This window comes from Vanacampus margaritifer, chromosome 17 (assembly GCF_051991255.1).
Source record: "Vanacampus margaritifer isolate UIUO_Vmar chromosome 17, RoL_Vmar_1.0, whole genome shotgun sequence".
NCBI lineage: Eukaryota > Metazoa > Chordata > Actinopteri > Syngnathiformes > Syngnathidae > Vanacampus > Vanacampus margaritifer.
Genome location: NC_135448.1, coordinates 13,170,075 through 13,188,060, shown reverse-complemented (window position 1 = coordinate 13,188,060; position 17,986 = coordinate 13,170,075). Strand labels below are relative to the sequence as shown.

Here is a 17,986-nt window from a genome sequence, read left to right as displayed (position 1 = left end):
CACCCTGAGCTTCAGTCACGGCCGAGCAATTATGACATATTAACTCATTCACTGCCATAAATTCTTAAAAGAAAACATCACTAATTAAAAATGAGTTGCGACAGGCAATTAAATTTTTTAATTGTAATTAATCGCATGACTTCACTAGTTAACTTAATCACAAATTTCATATCTGTTCTACATGTACAATAAAAAAAATCTAGGTTTTCATACTCTTGTTAAGAAAAGTGGGGGAAAAATGTTAAACTAATAGAAATAGTTCAAATTAAATTTTGACGTTTATAGCCGTCAATGGCAGTGAATGAAGAAAAAAAAAGAAGAAAAGATTATTAAAAATTTGGAGCGACAGGCAATTACATTTTGTAATTGCAATTAATCGCATGACTTCATTAGTTAACTCACGATTAATCACAAATTTCATATCTGTTCTACATGTACAATAAAAAAATCTAGGTTTTCATACTCTTGTTAACAAAAGTGGGAAAAAAATGTTAAACTAATAGAAATAGTTCAAATTAAATTTTGACGTTTATAGCCGTCAATGGCAGTGAATGAGTTAAGAGGTCTCTTAAGAAGTTAAAATACTATTAAACAAAAAACAAAACAAAAAAAAAAAATATATATATATATATATATATATATATATATATAATATTCTCTGAGGAGCAAAATCAAGATCATTTCTCCCAAAAAAAAACAAGCTCAACATTGAAAATGAAAATTTGCTATATCTTGTAAAGCTGTAATTCCGCTCGCTGTTTTTTTCATCAGAAATGAAATGATTTCCCGCCGTGTACATTTTCCGTCGCGCTGCTGCTCTTGCTAACGAATGACACAGATGAGTCGAGTCAACAAGCCAAACTGCAAACAACAAGAAATGAAAGCCCACTGCTCTCGCCTCTTCCCCACCCCCAAAACTCATTATAAAAGGATCATGCCTAAAAATATATTTCGATTGTCAGGTGTGATGCGTGAGGGCTCCCCGAGTGTCTGTGACTCACTTTTGTATTGAATCAAAGTCTTATCTTTCTCGCTAAGTTTATTTAAGGATGATGACAGTCGCATACTCGGAGCCGTGAAAGTAAAGGCATTGTTTCTTTCTATTCTCTCTCTCCCACGAGGACACGCTTGATGCAGCAGAGTTTCAAAGAATCCCACTCCCACGAGTCGCTGCTTTCTCCCAGCAGCGCGGCCGAGGCTTTGGACCTGGTGCTGGACGAAGATGCCGTCATAAAACCGGTCCACTCCAGCATTTTGGGACAAGAGTATTGCTTTGAGGTGGGTACTAGCTTCCACGGTTTTTCCTATCCTCCACATCCAGTTGAAACAAAATTAGAACGATAGACTTTGTTGTTTCTCCACACACAAAAGTATATATGAGGCAAATATTTCGGCATTGGTCTAATTCAATGTACTCATTTTAGTCACAAATGCCGTACTGTGGCTAAGTTAGCAAATATGCTAACTTAGCCACAGGCTGATGAAAAGTTATGTTAGCTTAGGCTGGTTCCTTACTAAATAGGTTCATGTGCCAAAAATTGTCTGTTTTTCTATCTTTAGGTGACCACCAATTCAGGGACAAAATGTTTCGCCTGCCGTTCTGCTTCAGAGAGAGACAAGTGGATTGAAAACCTGCAAAGAGCTGTCAAACCCAACAAGGTGAACCTACTACCGATTGAAGTCTGCTTAAATAATCAAATGTGGGTATTGGATGAGGTCCTGGCTCATTAACTCATTCAAACCCAAAAATATGTAAATGTATTTTTTTAATACATTGTCCTTTACTCCCAAAAACGTATTTATACAGTTTTTACGTTTTGGTGCAGCTTCTGACCTGAAGAGGTGGCTTAAAGCAACGGTAGTTATGACAAAAAACGGACAGCGGGTGGCAGCAGAGTATAAGAGATCAGCCAGGGTCATGTTGCAACAAGCTCTTTTTGACAGTGTTTTCACCAGGAATGTGAATATCGATGAAACTTGGCTGTATTCTAATACTAATTGCTGCAAAACGGATACAAATATACTTTTTTTTCCTGATGAAAGAAGAGACTCGAATCTTTCTTTTGGTAGGTTCCATGTTTTATAGCAATAGGACACAATAATCTGTGGGCCTTGCAAACTGAGTCAAAATCCAATAAAACAGCCGGGAGCGAAGGGGGTTGCTTCATTGAAAATGGCTGGGAGTCAATGAGTTAAATGCCCCCCCACCTCCGTTGTCCAGGACAACAGCAGGCGCGTGGACAACGTACTCAAGTTATGGATCATTGAAGCCCGGGACCTGCCGACCAAGAAGCGCTACTACTGTGAGCTGTGTCTGGACGACATGCTGTACGCCCGCACCACCAGCAAACCTCGCACGGACACCGTTTTCTGGGGCGAGCATTTCGAGTTCAACAACCTGCCCACCATTCGTAGCCTTCGCTTGCACCTCTACAAAGAGACGGACAAAAAGAGACGCAAGGTAATGTGCTGTGTATGGGCCGTAGTAACCAAATTTGGTTCCTTTGCTATTAAAAGTTATTATTAGCAGCTGTGTTTTTTTTCGCCCAATGTTGGGTTGACTTACCAAGTATCTGTATACTGCATAAAAACAGCTAAGTTACCAAATATGGTTCCTTGCCTGACTTAAGTTACCAAATATGGTTCCAGATGGCTACTGGCTACATCATGTTGTTGTGATTGTAGGAGAAAAGCACATACCTCGGCCTCGTCAGCATCCCCATCTCCAGCATCACGGGCAGACAGTTTGTGGAGCAGTGGTACCCCGTCATCCAGTCCAGCGTTTTGGCCAAGAGCGGCGGCGTCGGGAGCGGCAAAATCATCAACGCCTCCCTCCGCGTCAAGTCCCGCTACCAGACCATGAACATCCTCCCCATGGAGCTGTACAAGGAGTTCGCCGAGTACATCACCAACAACTACCGAACACTGTGCGCCGTTCTGGAGCCGCTGTTGAGCGTGAAGAGCAAGGAGGAAGTGGCGTTTGCTCTGGTGCACATCCTCCAAAGCACTGGGAAAACCAAGGTAAACAAGAACCCAGGTTTAAAGGTGAAAAGCGTTCACTTACCAACACAATTGCGACCTCCTTTCAGGAGTTCCTGTCTGACATGGCGATGTGTGAGGTGGATCGATTCATGGAGCGTGAGCACATGATCTTTCGGGAGAACACGCTCGCCACCAAGGCTGTGGAGGAGTACCTCAAGCTGATTGGTCACCGATACCTCAAGGATGGGATAGGTAAGATTTGGGGGGAAAGCCGAAAATTGCTTCCGTCGGCCATACATTGCTTTAGGTTGACAATGAAGTGACAAAATATGGTTAAAAGCTAAGTTGCCAAATAAGGTTCCTTGCCTGCTAGAGGGCTAAGTTAGTAAATGTCCCTTCCCTGATAAAGCGTCACGTTATAAAATAGGATTCCCTGCCTGATAATTATCGAAGTTAACATACACCTCCGACAAAATGTTACCAAACATTGCTAAGTTACCAAATATGGTTATTTGCTTGATAAGTGGCTAAATTAGCAATTGCACAATAGAACCCAAGTTGCCAAATATGATTCCTCGCCCACTAGAGGGCTAAGTTACTAAATGTCCCTTCCCTTATCCTAAGTCAAAAAATCAGATTCCCTTTCCGATAACTAGCTAAGCAACCATACATGGTTCCTTTTCTGTCTGACAAAATGTTACCAAATATGGTTCCTAGCCTTTACATTTTTAAGTTAACAAATATGGTCCCTTGCTTGATGAGTGGCTAAGTCAATTATGGTTAATTGTACATTAGAACCTAAGTTGCGAAATATGGTACCTTGTCCACTATAAGCTAAGTTATCAAATATGGCTGCTTACCTGATATGGGCTAAGTTCCCAAATAGGCAAAAGCCAGGTTGCCGAATAACGCTGACCAGTGGCTAAGATACCATACACATGAAAAGATAAGTTACCAAATATGGTTCCTTAGCCGTTAAATGACTAAATATGTCCCGATGTGATTCAGGTGACTTCATCCGAGCCTTGTATGAATCTGAGGAGAACTGCGAGGTGGACCCCATGCGAGTCCCGCCATCAGTCCTGGCCGACCACCAAGCTAACCTTCGCATGTGCTGTGAGCTTTTACTCTGCAAGATCATCAACTCTCTCTGGTGCGTATGCGATCCGTCCAAAGTAAGTCTTCTTTATTCATCTCCCGCATACTCCCTGATCACGAGCCTGGTCGCACCCGTTCCAGCATTTTCCCCCGCGACCTGAAGGAGGTGTTTGCCTCATGGCGGGCCCGTTGCGCCGAGCGCGGCCGAGAGGACCTGGCCGACAGCCTCATCAGCTCCTCGCTTTTCCTTCGCTTCATGTGCCCGGCCATCATGTCGCCTTCGCTCTTCAGCCTCACGCAGGAGTACCCGGCGGAGCGTACGTCGCGGACCCTCACGCTCATCGCCAAGGTCATGCAGAACCTGGCTAGCTTCAGCAAGTGAGTCCTTGCCTATTAATAGATCAGTTCCTAAATTTAAGTCGATTGACCAAATATGGTCCCATCACTGGTGAACTTTTAGCAAATGTGGTTTCTTGCACAATAAGCTAGCATAAGTAGCTCCTCACCTGATAATTTTATCACACACCTGTCCTGTCAAAAGGCAAATTTACCAAATATGGTTTGTTGGCTAATAAAGTGGCTCAGTTACCAAATATGGTTCCTTGCACAATAAGCTAGCATAAGTAGCTCCTCACCTCATGATGCAGGTAATGTTACCACGTCCTGTCCTGTCAAAAAACTAAGTTACCAAATATGGTTTGTTGGCTAATAAAGTGGCTCAGTTACCAAGTATGGTTCTTTGCACAATAAACTAGCATAAGTAGCTCCTCACCTCATGATGCAGGTAATGTTATCACGTCCTGTCCTGTCAAAAAACTAAGTTAACAAATATGGTTTGTTGGCTAATAAAGTGTCTCAGTTACCAAATATGGTTCCTTGCACAATAAGCTAGCATAAGTAGCTCCTCACCTCATGATGCAGGTAATGTTATCACGTCCTGTCCTGTCAAAAAACTAAGTTACCAAATATGGTTTGTTGGCTAAGAAAGTGGCTCAGTTACCAAATATGGTTCCTTGCACAATAAGCTAGCATAAGTAGCTCCTCACCTGATAATTTTATCACACACCTGTCCTGTCAAAAGGCAAAGTTACCAAATATGGTTTGTTGGCTAATAAAGTGGCTCAGTTACCAAATATGGTTCCTTGCACAATAAGCTAGCATAAGTAGCTCCTCACCTCATGATGCAGGTAATGTTATCACGTCCTGTCCTGTCAAAAAACTAAGTTACCAAATATGGTTTGTTGGCTAATAAAGTGGCTCAGTTACCAAGTATGGTTCCTTGCACAATAAGCTAGCATAAGTAGCTCCTCACCTCATGATGCAGGTAATGTTATCACGTCCTGTCCTGTCAAAAAACTAAGTTACCAAATATGGTTACTTGGCTCATAAAGTGGCTCAGTTACCGAATATGGTTCCTTACCTAATAATATCAAAACACTAAGTTACCAAATATTTTGTTTGCCGCTTTGGAGCTAAATTACCAAATTGTCCGGGTCATGCAAAACCTGGCCAACATCATTTTAATTAATTGCTTGATCCACTTTAGTTCCACTTTAGTAACACATTAGCGTCAATATAAACATGTACACGCCGCAGGTTTGGGCCCAAGGAAGAATACATGTACTTCATGAACGAGTTCCTGGAGATGGAGTGGTGCTCCATGCAGCAGTTCCTCTACGAAATCTCCAACATGGACGCCGGAGGGAACGCCGGAGGCTTCGAAGGCTACATCGACCTCGGCAGGGAGCTGTCCATGCTGCACAGCCTGCTGTGGGAGGTCATGGGCCAGCTCAGCAAGGTTGTGTGGCGTACACGTGAAAACAGTACAATTCCGATTGGTCGCTGTGACATTTTCCCAACCTGCCCACAGGACGCTATCCTCAAACTGGGTCCGCTGCCTCGGCTGTTGAACGACATCAGCGTGGCCCTGCGGAACCCTCAGCTGCACGCCGCCACCAACCACCAGCCCGAGCGGCCCAAGGACAGACTCTTCTCCCGGCCCACGTTCAATCGCCTCATGTCGTCCGACTTCCAGAGCCTGATGATGCGCGACTTGAACAGGTAGGCGTCCCCCCCCCCCCCTCCTCCTCCTCCATTTACCAAAATAGATCGTGTCCTCCGGGAGGCCTCACCGTGTCGGGTAATTCTTAACGCAGCGTGACACAGCAGCGTCACACGGGTGTAATTAACAGTGAAGCACAGAACGAGAAAGCTCACAGGATGGGAATTCTGCGAGTCCAAACACAATGCCTGGCTTATTTCTGAGAGCCCCTCTAATGTCACCTAATTTATTCCAAAGGCGGTAAGTATTTTATCAATCGGTAATTGCCAGCACCATCTGTTCCCAGACCCTCTTAGCCAAACCCCCTTTTTCTCAGCCTCGCACTTCCTATTATCAGGAGACACCGGCTCTCATTAGAATCTAACACTTTAAATGAGAACTCTTCTCGTGAGAGCAATAACAGTTGTAATGTTGCCCCCCCCCCCCCCCACCCCAAGCACTTACACATGCACGCACGCACTCACACACGCCGCATTTGCCATGATAAATCATTCCAGCGGTGTTTGTATGATGTTATCCAATGACAAATGTGCTGAACCGAGGTTTATTGTATATAAAAAAAAAAGTAAATACATGCCTCCCACAAACAGACGCCTCCCTTTTCCTATCAGAAAAAAAGTTAAGTAACTTTAATTAGATTATGCAATTTCTGGAGATTCTTAGTGCTGAAATGAATTTTAAAAAATAGGCAAACATGAAATGATATGGTTGAAATGATATAAATTGATATGGAATGATAGGAGCTGTCCTGAATGAGCTGAATAGTTTGAAGTTAGAATGGCTTGAATCGGTCATCAAATGTGGAAATTTGAGGTAAAAGTAATTTTAAAATTTCTTAATTTGGGTCTTGTAGTTTGAAATTTAGACAAAAGAAGGGAATAGGAATGAGCTAAACAGTTTAAAGTGGGAACGGTTTGAATTGGTCAACAAATGTGTAAATTAGTTTTAAAAAAATCTTTATCTTTTTTGGGGAGAAAACAAGGAATAGGAATAAGTTTAGCAGTTTGGAGTTGAAAAATAAATTAGTAAAAAAAAAAAGTCAAAATTTTTGGGGGAAATGGAATAGAAATTAGCTGTTGGAATGATTTGAATAAGTCAATAGATGTGTAAATTAGTACTTATTTTTTTTAATTCAATTATAATTAATAATAATAATGATATTGAAATTAATTAATCAATTAAATGTGTAAATTAGTATTTTTAAAAAAAATCTTAATTTTGTATTTTAAATTTGGGTGCGGGGGATAGGAATCATCTTAGCAGTTTGAAGTTGCAAATTGAATTGGTCAAAAAAAATGAAAAAACAGTGGGACTAATCTATATCACCGCTCATGCCTCGTGTGTCATGTCTCAAGTTCTATCGACATCTCGCGCCTGCCGTCGCCCCCGACCGTGTCGGCCGTCGAGTCCCTCTCGTCCAACCTCAACATGAGGCGGCAGGCCGAACGAGACCTGCGCTCGTCTCGGGAGGTGTTCTACGTCACCCGGCCACCGCTGGCCCGCTCCAGCCCGGCATACTGCACCAGCAGCTCGGACATCACGGAACCGGACCCTAAGGTAGAGTTTCTGGCTTTTTTTTATACCAACAAAAGAAGTTTGATTTGAATGCTGTCTAATTATGTTCCGTTGTTGTCGCTGTTGTCAGGTTCACAGTGTGAATAAAAGCGTGTCGATGATGGACCTCCAAGACTCGCGCATGAACAGCATCTCCAACCTGAACTCAGTGGGGGACATGCTAACCTCCTCCCAGGCCTCCATCGCCGGCCTGGGCCACAGCTTCGGCAACTTGGGCGGGCCCCTCCGAATGGGCGGCCACATGCCCAGCGGCTCGGCGGGCTCCGGCCTGAGGCTGAGCCAGATCGGCCACATCGGCGGCCCCACCGAGTCCATCTCCCAGCAGCAGCAGCAGGCGGCGGCGGCCATGCACTACCCGCTGTCCTTCCAGAACCCTCTCTTCCACCTGGCGGCGCAGAACCCCCCGGCCCAGCCTCCGCCACCGCCCCTCCTGTTGGCCCCGGAGCCCGAGAACGGCCACCACGATTACACGCCGGCGTTCGGCAATAACGCCTTCTCCCGCAGCGAGGACCTTTCGGCGCTGCGCTCCCAGAACAGCCTGGTGCAGCCCAGCATCGTCCACTCGCATAGCTACAGCGACGATTTCAGCCGGCAGAACCAGAACAATGATTTTGTCTGGCATCAGCTCTCACTGCAGGTGCAGGTAAGTGTGTGACATGCAAAATCTGAATTTCATTCAGTCTTCTATCCCAAGTGAATTGCCAAACATTCATCTGGATTTTGGTACTATGCAGGGGCTCCTCAGTTAAGGCCAGCCACACAGAAGTAGTGTAACACATTACATTTGAAGAACAGGAACTCGAAATGTCTAATTTGATACAATTTGTTATTTGCCACCCACACTGTGTAGATTGCAGTGGTTCTAATGATACCGTTATGTACCGGAATGTCCTGAGCTATTTCTGTCCTGCTGCGTGGGCTGCAATGGATCGCTCAGCCTCTTGTTTTTTTTTTTTTTTAAATACAGTTGGTGTTAGGACGATTGTTCTCGTTGAATTAATTACCAACTTGTCTTGTTTTTTGTTTTTTTTCAAATATTATTAACCATCTTCTACCAATTGGGACAGGAAGGAATATTAGAATAAAATATATACAGTAGTTACTTAAGTGGCAAACATATACAATCCCCTCCAAAAGTATTGGAACGGCAAGGTCAACATTTTTGTTGTTTTATACTGAAAATATTTGGGTTTCAGATCAAAAGTTGATTATGGGTTAAAAGTTCAAAGTTACAGCATTTATTTCATTGTACAGTATTTACACTTAATGTGTTAAACCAGTGGTTCTCAAATGGGGGTACGTGAAGGCACTCCAGGGGGTACGTGAGATTTTAGAATATATTTTAAAAGTATATGTAAATATTTCAGAAAGATATAAGTTCACAAAATTATTTTAATATTCAATTGCAGTATCCTAAAAAAAACAGCATCTCCCCCATACCAGAATGGTTCGACCCAACTTGTCTTAAGCCACTTGTCAATCACTTGAAAACTTTATTTAAAATTCAGCTAGTTAATTCTTTTTGAGAACAGAGCTTTACTATGATCCCAAATTTGTTAATGTTGATAATACAAATCTTTATTTATAATATTAGTTTTTTTTTTTTTAGTTAATCTTTGTTTTCCCAAATAGTTAAAAATGGCCACATAAATACAAATAGTGTTCCAAATTTTAATAAATCAGATATTGATGGCGCAGCACTCGGTTTTAAGTATTTTTTTTTTTCAATCAGAAATGCTTTGCACTGGTTAGCGTGTACTTGGCTGAGAAAATATTTCCCATGGGGTACGTCACTGAAAAAAGGTTGAGAACCACTGTGTTAAACAACTCAGGACAGGACACACCTTCTGTTTGAACCCACCTACTTTTAAATAGGACATAAGTTTTAGAACAGACACCTTTTCTGAAATGTTCCATTGTACTGCATGTCCCCTTTAATATAAATCTCCATTCACAACCATTTGGTGTTAAATTTTTCAAGCTTTCGCTCCTCTCAACCCGCCTCCTCAGGAATCCCTCCAGCAGCAGCACATGATGGGCGTCGCTTCTCAAACGCCCACCGGAACCGGCACGCCCGCTTCTTTGGCCACGCCTCCTACGACCGTCCACCCGGTGCGCCAGTCCTCCATCGCCCCCCAGCTGCTCAAGTCCCAACGCTCCATCAACACCCCGGCCACGGCCACGCCGCCCAAGGCCCGACCCCAGAGCAGGAATCTCCTACTGGAGTCCAGCGACGGCAACTTTGTGCAGAACAAACAGCGGCAAACTCAGCCGGCGCCACAACAACAACAGCAGCAACCAACACAAACGCAGCAGCAGGACGCTGCGACGGACAGTCCGGCTCCCGGGCTGCCGTTTCAAACGGGCGCCACCAAAGAGAACCAGAACCCATCCTCCGTCGCGGCCACCGCCGAGGACTCGACGGACACGCCAACCAAAAGCGGCAAAAAGTCGCAACAGCTGCAGCCTCCGCAGCAACATCTGCTTAAGCCGCTCGGCAACAAGCAGGTCAGTCATTTGGTTTTTAACTACTCAACTGCAGAAGGTAGAGAGTCTAGTAGAAAGTGTTGTTAAAGACGTCGCCGCATAATGAAACATTCTTAATATGACACAGAGAATTTGTTTACAACATGAATCTTTAATTCAAATATGTCTGGGTTGGGACTGCTGATTTGGTTAGCAACAGAGTTCAAATAGGCTCATGCAAATCTTCCTTGTCTTTTTGTATCATAATACAATTCAATTATTACAGTGACATGACTTGAGTGTAACTATTTTGGTGCCTTTGTAGGTGCTGCTGTTTTGGTTAGCAACAGCATTCAAATAAGCTCAGCAGCTAACTGTCCATGTGAAAACGTATTCAGTGTTTTTTTTAGAGGAGAAACAAATGCAGATAAATCCTCCCCTCATAGTAACCGTAACCAAACGTTTTTTTTTTTCCCCTCCTTGTCATTTTCAGGGTTCCCAGTCCAACCTGAATGAGCGCACAGTGGCCTGGGTGTCCAACATGCCGCATCTTTCCGCCGACATCGAGAGCCTGCGGCCCGACCGCGAGGGCCAGCTTAAGGAGTACTCCAAGAGCATGGACGAATCCCGTCTGGAGAGGGTTAGCAACACATATTTTTGGATGATGTTTTTACTGCTGTCACTGAAAGTTAGCTTGGGTTAACTGAAGGCTCCAAATTGTCCATAGCTGTTAATTTGAATGAATTATTACTAAGCGAAACCGCATCCTCCCTTGCAGGTGAGGGAGTACGAGGAGGAGATCCACTCCTTGAAGGAGCGCCTGAAGATGTCCCATCGCAAGCTGGAGGAATACGAGCACAGGCTCGTGTCGCAGGAGCAGCAGACCAGCAAGATCCTGCAGCAGTACCAGTGCCGCTTGGATGACAGCGAGCGGCGTCTAAAGCAGCAACAAGTCGAGAAGGACTCCCAAATCAAAGGCATCATCAACAGGTGACGCTTCAGCTAACGTCTGCCGTCCCCCTTGTTGATTTTATTTACTTTTATTTTACCCCGACGACCCTAACACACATCTTTTGGGGGCGATATAATAAAATATTCAATATCTATATGAAAAAAAATAAAACACAGGGATAGACAGCCATAATTCTAACACAGTATCCAAAGTTCAGCCCGGGTCTTTTTATTGGCCCACTTAATATTCTTAAAATAAAACTAAGGTTTTTGAAAAGAAATGACAATGTTCAATGTAGTTAAAATTAGGTTAATGCTAGTTAGCCAATCAGCCCATCTTAGCATAAAAGCAGCATAGCCAAACATTTGTCATTGTTTTTAGCATCTATCTGAGATGACAGGTATAAAACATATTGCCGGAGTGGGTGGTAGCAAACAAACAAAGCATGCCAAGACTTCAATATAATAATAATAATAATAATAATAATAATAATAATAATGAATTGATTTAAAAAAAAAAAACAACTTTTGTAGCTCTTCTTTTTTTGTCAAGCGCTATGTTTGTTTCTATTTCCCTGTTGTCAGACTCATGGCTGTGGAAGATGAGCTGAGAGGGGGTGCCATTCCTGATATTAAGCCTCGAATCCTCACAGACCAGGTTAGTGCCTGAGTCTATATATATATATACATACATATATGATTTTTTCTTTTTTTTTCTTTCATTGCCACTCGCTCCACAAACATCATTCTCCATTTGTAGTCAGTGCAGGCTCTCATACACATATTCCACCTTGTTGCCATCTATTCCAAACGACATCCTCAGTGACAGTCAAAACATGGATGCTAATCCAATAGGGGGAAGTCGAGGGCTGGCTTTGCGAAGGAATATCATGCCCTCAATACTCACAAGGAAAATAATGTACTGCAATATACGTTTATTAGAGCACGGTGTGACTCACCAGAGGTTGGTGAGTGTTCTGGTGCTGCAAGGCCGCCTTGTTCTCGCTCGAATCAGTTATTAGTGTTGACAAATGATATTCCTTCAATATTTGTTTGTGCGCTGCTTTCAAAAGTAAACGCAAAAGCAATATTTCACCGTTTTTGCCATACAGTGGAACTTTTAAGAATGCAATGAAGTGACCTTCCGGTTAGCCAATCACAGCACAGCATAGCATAGCACAGAACAGGCCCCGCCCACTGGTCTTTTACCGTGAATTATGCAATCAGTTGAGATGAACATTGTGCTACTCACTAAGGCCTCATTTCTATGGTTATCCAATTACGCAAACGGGCTACATTTTGCAATGCTTTTATTGGTCTTCCCTGTTGAACTAAAACAATTAAACAAACTATGTAGCTAAATGACTAAAAAGCTACACATACGTCATCCACATAGCCAGTTGAACTCGTCAAAATTCAAAAGGCAGTCTACAATTTAAGCAATGTAAATTACATTTCTGCCCAAATGTTATCATTGTGCTACTGGCAATCTAACAAGGCTAGCCTTTGTGTTAGCTATTGCTTTTTGAATGGAGTAGAAAATTAGCTAATGAAGGCAACTATCTAGCAACAAACAACAGGTTAAATCCCTCAAAAAGTCAACAGCAACCAATATAAGGTATAGAATTATCTGGAAATCTGTTCTGTATGCTGTTGTTGACGTTGAACTACTAATGCGTGGCTTTGACCCTTGCTAAGCTAACGCGCGAACCAACTAAGTATCACTAGCTTAAAGAAAAGTAAGAAACTATGGAGCTGTTCTCTCATTATAAACCTACCTACTTATACTACTGTAACGGTATGCTTCTGTGCTAAGCTAACAAAGTTGGCTACAGGGTCTTGGTTGCACTGTTTATTGTATAGGCCTATTGGTTTTGGGCGCATTCGATTCTAAAGGAACCTGGTATTTGATAAAAAAAAAAACATTAGCAATGGTTTTAAATGGCGTACATGCGTTCATCAAATTTCCCCCAAATGTTGCTATCTTGTTCAAATTGCTGAAGTTATTATGAAGCCAGCCTGGACTTCATCCGCCTTCTTTATCTCTTTACAGTCTATCTGCCAGGGCTATGGGGGCCTCCCTGGATCCTGACTGCCACTACGAAAGCGACCAGGATCCGTGATGGTCATCCAAGTGTGAGCGCAAAAACCGCCCCTAAACACTCCACTTGAAGATCTGCTTGCCAGTCAAGTAGGACCACACACAACCAGGCTCCTTGTCGCTTATGGAAACTTTTCAAATAACTTCTGACAATCACTTCACGGCGGAAACCAATTTGTACAAAGACTCAGCCAACATTCCGAGTTTCTTGAGCTGAATCTACGCGGGGATGAAGATTTGGGAGATTTTTTTCCCCCGTTGCAAAGCAGGACTAAAAATGCAGAAGCACAAATAAAGCAGGCCGTTTATAAATTCATCCTTCAATTTGATCTGAAAGCCCGATGTCACAAACTTTTTGTGACTAGAACATGAGCGTTGGTGGTTTGGATTTTTTTGCATCCTTTTACCACACATCACGTCGGACGTTCCACTTTTTACGTTGTGGTGGAATGATTGTAAGCCACTTTCACAAAATGCAGCATCAGAGCCGTAACACAAGACCCCCGTGTTTTCCTTTCACACAGTTCCCCGTAAGTTGCAATCAAATAATTATGACTTACTGGATAAAAAAATTAATAAAAAAAAAATTGCCAGACAGCAACAGTCTATCATCATCTTTCCATTTTTCAAATGGCAATAAATAAGTTTTTTAACCCGACAAAGTAAAATCCATTTTTTAAGTCCATAAACTCAGATAAAAAAAATAATAATCTGAAATTGAAAAACAGGCCACAGGAATAAATTTGATTTTAGCACTTAAATGGTTGCGTTTACCTGACTCAGAACTTTGGTAATGATGTTAGCTTGTTGCCACCACAGTCAGTCCAGACTACGATCAAATTATGCATCATCAGCCATATATTTTTTTCAAGGGCAAATAAACTTTCAAAATTAAATATTAGAATCAACTCACGTTCTGTGGCTATTTTTCAGTTTTGCTATTTTGACCTGGCCTAAAATAGAAATATGACAAATGTGTCTTATTCCTGCTTTTTGGGTTCACAAACAAATCAAAAAATATTCAGTCTTTTTTTTTTTGCCAATTGAAAATGGAAAGAACGAATGCTACACTGATTAACGTGTTAAATAGATTTATTTTCTGGCGCCATTGTGATACTACCGCCAAAGGCATAAAAATCCCACTGATTTTTAAATTGAACACTAAAAAGGCTGGAAAAATGCAATGTCTAAAATCACAAACCAAAAAGTACAGACATAACTAATACATAATACCAGCATATTATTCTTATTAAAAAAATATGATTCCCCTTAAATGATTATAAATGCTGCATTTCTCTAAGTAGCTGCCATGATTAGTCACTTTTAGAAAATAAAGTTATTTGCACATTTAAAGTCTGTTGCTAACCAAAACAGCAGCACCACCAAAAAGAGTGCAGATTTACCGGTTGTAATTGAGTATTAAAAAAAAAAAAGAGAGATATTTTATGTGGTTACTCCAAATTTTGTGTTTTGTGTCATTTCTCCATCACAGTCCTTTTTTTATTTTGTTTTAAACTCCACTTCCAACTTGACTTGAATCGCAATACACCGCCGGCAGTGTTTAACATGATTACTGAAAAACGCACAAGTCGTCTTTGCAATACAGGGTAGTTAAAAATCCCCGTAAGGCCGCTTAATGTTGTTTATTGTGTCGGTGGCCTTTTTAAGACTGATAAACGGTGGATTTAAATGTCAAGGCTTTACTTTGGGGAAAAATCACATTCCTGCGGATTTCATGTAATAAACGCATCCCACCATCTATACTCTAATCCGCCACCATTTGCGGAACATTTCTATACGCGCTTGAAGAAATGTCTGCAACCAGTATGGCAACATGGACAACCGTCACAGGGATGTGCCAACACATTTACATTATCAATGAATGCAGACATAAATATTTACGTTTGAATTTTTTTCTTCTTCTTTTTTTTTTGCATGAAATTAGCCATTTCTCTCCAAAATTGATTTATTTTTTAATTCATTTTTTCAATAAATAGGTGGTTCGTGGTGGTGGTTAATTTATTTATACTTAAATATAAACAATCAAATAATTATTTATCATTGAAGAGAATTTTACACGCAACATTTTTACCTCCATTTTAAAAATCCTGTAAGACTCTAGTGTACTAAAGTTTGTCCACCCCCGCTATAAACTAACTTTATTTATAGTTTTTTTTTGTAAAACATGGATTTGAAAAGTGTTCTATAAATCCTATTATACTGTATAGCAAGTCGTTAGTTCCCTGACTCATCTGTTTGTGCGGCATCGATTTGCATGTGCTTTTAAAAACGCGAGGATGAGTAAGCTACGTATTCTTAATATTCTCATGATGTACATTTTCAAAAGGACATTTTCTCACATTTCCCGACTTTTTGGCTTTATACACCGTGAACGCGGGAACGGTGGAGACAACTAAATGGATGCAGGGTACAAGGGGAATACAGCAACAACGCCAACTGGAGAACAAGTGTAATATTTGTAAATTAAGCGTCTCTTTTGTAGTCGGGTGATGAATTAATACTGTGTTGTAACTATGAGTCATTTCTATTACAAAGTTCATGACTTGCTCTTTTAACCTCTTGCCTTTAAAAATGTTTTCTTTTAAGATGAATAGCAACTATAGAAAGGTTTTTATGTTTGTTACCAGAAACATATAATATTAGTGTTAAAAATGCACTCCTAGCTAAGACTACTATAAAGAATTTTTTTTTTAAATTATTATTATTTTGCATTACATAGTTTGATGTGCGTCTGGCTCCTAAACTGGAGAGTGTATTATCTATTCTCATATGTATTCTAATAATCAATGGCCGTCAGGAATGGACTTGTTGTGAACGGATTATCTACTGTACATTATTATGATTATTATGATAAATTCTTCAGAGTCTAAAGAGTGTACGGTGATGGCACCAGGCCCGATTCAAGATACAATAATGGGTTACAGTTTTCTTTTGAATAATGTATGGATTTATTTTACGTTGTTTGGCCTGCACTTTGGTGTTAATGTCTTCATTTTCCTGTGGAATTTTTTTTTCTATAAATAGGATCATGAGAGGATACAATAATATGATTGAGAGCATTTTTTTTCTAAAATTCTAAAAATAGATTGTCAACATTTTACTTGTAATTATTTCAACACTTTTATTCATTTCTTACATTTTACGGTTATTAACTATTTAAATTTGGCTTTTTTTTAATAGTGTATTTTACTTTCATTAGGTTTTGACACTTGTTTATTTAAATGGTAATTGTATTTAATCTTTCAATCTTTTACTAAGATTATTAAAATGTTTTTTTTAATTTATATATTTATATTTAATGTTACTTTTATTTCCTCATCTTTTTGTTTTTTACTTTTCAGAACATTGCTGCCTCTCATAGGTCAGTCTGGGTACTACATCCAGTGAGAGCCTTCTGGTCTTGGGGGGATGACACTCTTGCTTGTGGGTTGACAGATGCTTAAAAGTCATTTAAATAAATTCAGGAAGCAAGCTGTCTGAAATGTAAAATGTAAAAAAGAACAATTTTATTTTCTCCATACATACGATAAAAGATTTTTAAATGTTTTAAAAGGTATACCTTAAACTGTTGCCAGATAAACAGCTGGCCTGGCTGTTGCTTGTTCTTCTTCTTCTTTTTAAATTTCAACACGCTGCTGCTTCTCATAGGCCAGTCTGGGTACTACGTCAGCTCCTCTTCAATTTCATTTTCTTGCTTCTGTTGTCATTTTTTTTTTTGGTATTCTAGTTAAGTGCCATTACGAATAATCATATAAAAGTATGTTTCCAAGTTTTGGGTCAGCAAACGAGAGATTACCTTTAATTTCTCAGCTGTCAAAAAGCACAACAAAGTCTGTATGGGAAGATTTAATCTTATATGAATGATCAAATTAACATTTAACTATGTACTATTTTGCATATTATATGAAAAATAATAGGTTCTTTTGGTTGAAAATGACAAATTGTCTGGAATATGACATAATATATTTATGAGCCTTTTGGGCAATTCACCTCATCAGTGACAGGAAATATCTTGTACTGTATATTTTCAATGATAATCACTGAGTGACATATTTATGTATCCCAAAAAAAATCGAGGTATAAAACAGAGTATTTATTTCTTGGCAGCTATTTATTCTGCACAATTGACTTACTGTGCCACAGATGATTTACATAATAGATCTTTTTTTTTTTTTTTATGGGCCTCCTGGATGTAACATTTTCACTGACTTTACATTTGCTTTGAAGCAAGCCATGCCCCGTTGATAAAAGCCATATCCTCTCCCTGATGTTGTATGGTGGATGTTCAATGTAGGAACTTTTATTTTTTTATGTTTATAAAGGTAATTGTTATAGGTATGATTGATTGCACTCGTAATTATGATAATCGGTGTATGTGGATTGACATGATTTGTTTGTTGATGTTTGAAACCTAAAGGAATGTATTCATTTTTCAAGGTGATTTCTTTTTCCCCTCCTGAGTGAATTAAATAAAGTAATAGATTCAAAGGTGGACATTTTTGTTTGGCACCTTCCTGTTCCTGCTTCTTTGGGCATCATCAAAGGGTAAGTTGTTTGTCTTTAATTCACGTTTGCCATACAATGGTTACCTTTTTTTTTTTTTTTTTTTTTTTTTATAGAGTTCAGAATGTCTCCTGTGCGGGGCAACAATTTTTTTTTAACTTTAAAAACAATAGTTACCTGTTTATAAATGCCTGTGCAGATAGTACATTGTCAAGTGTCGACAAAAG

At 40.5% G+C, this 17,986-nt stretch overlaps 1 protein-coding gene across 4 annotated transcripts in view; it reads left to right on the top strand.

Moving 5' to 3' along the window:
* LOC144037018 (ras/Rap GTPase-activating protein SynGAP-like) overlaps positions 1-17,748 on the top strand; it is a 30,659-nt gene extending 12,911 nt beyond the window's left edge. For 2 of the 4 annotated variants that reach the window (XM_077548123.1, XM_077548126.1), the window contains 15 exons: positions 1,122-1,278; positions 1,561-1,659; positions 2,222-2,461; positions 2,686-3,021; positions 3,090-3,234; positions 3,991-4,135; positions 4,222-4,458; positions 5,677-6,141; positions 7,498-7,699; positions 7,788-8,360; positions 9,728-10,225; positions 10,677-10,823; positions 10,962-11,173; positions 11,720-11,792; positions 13,188-17,748. In XM_077548123.1, coding sequence (XP_077404249.1) covers positions 1,122-1,278; positions 1,561-1,659; positions 2,222-2,461; positions 2,686-3,021; positions 3,090-3,234; positions 3,991-4,135; positions 4,222-4,458; positions 5,677-6,141; positions 7,498-7,699; positions 7,788-8,360; positions 9,728-10,225; positions 10,677-10,823; positions 10,962-11,173; positions 11,720-11,792; positions 13,188-13,226 — 3,568 coding nt within the window. In that variant the 3' untranslated portion in view covers positions 13,227-17,748. The remainder of the gene's footprint in view (positions 1-1,121; positions 1,279-1,560; positions 1,660-2,221; positions 2,462-2,685; positions 3,022-3,089; positions 3,235-3,990; positions 4,136-4,221; positions 4,459-5,676; positions 6,142-7,497; positions 7,700-7,787; positions 8,361-9,727; positions 10,226-10,676; positions 10,824-10,961; positions 11,174-11,719; positions 11,793-13,187) is intronic. The other 2 variants (XM_077548125.1, XM_077548124.1) reach the window with 2 other exon arrangements.
* Positions 17,749-17,986: the final 238 nt, after the last annotated feature.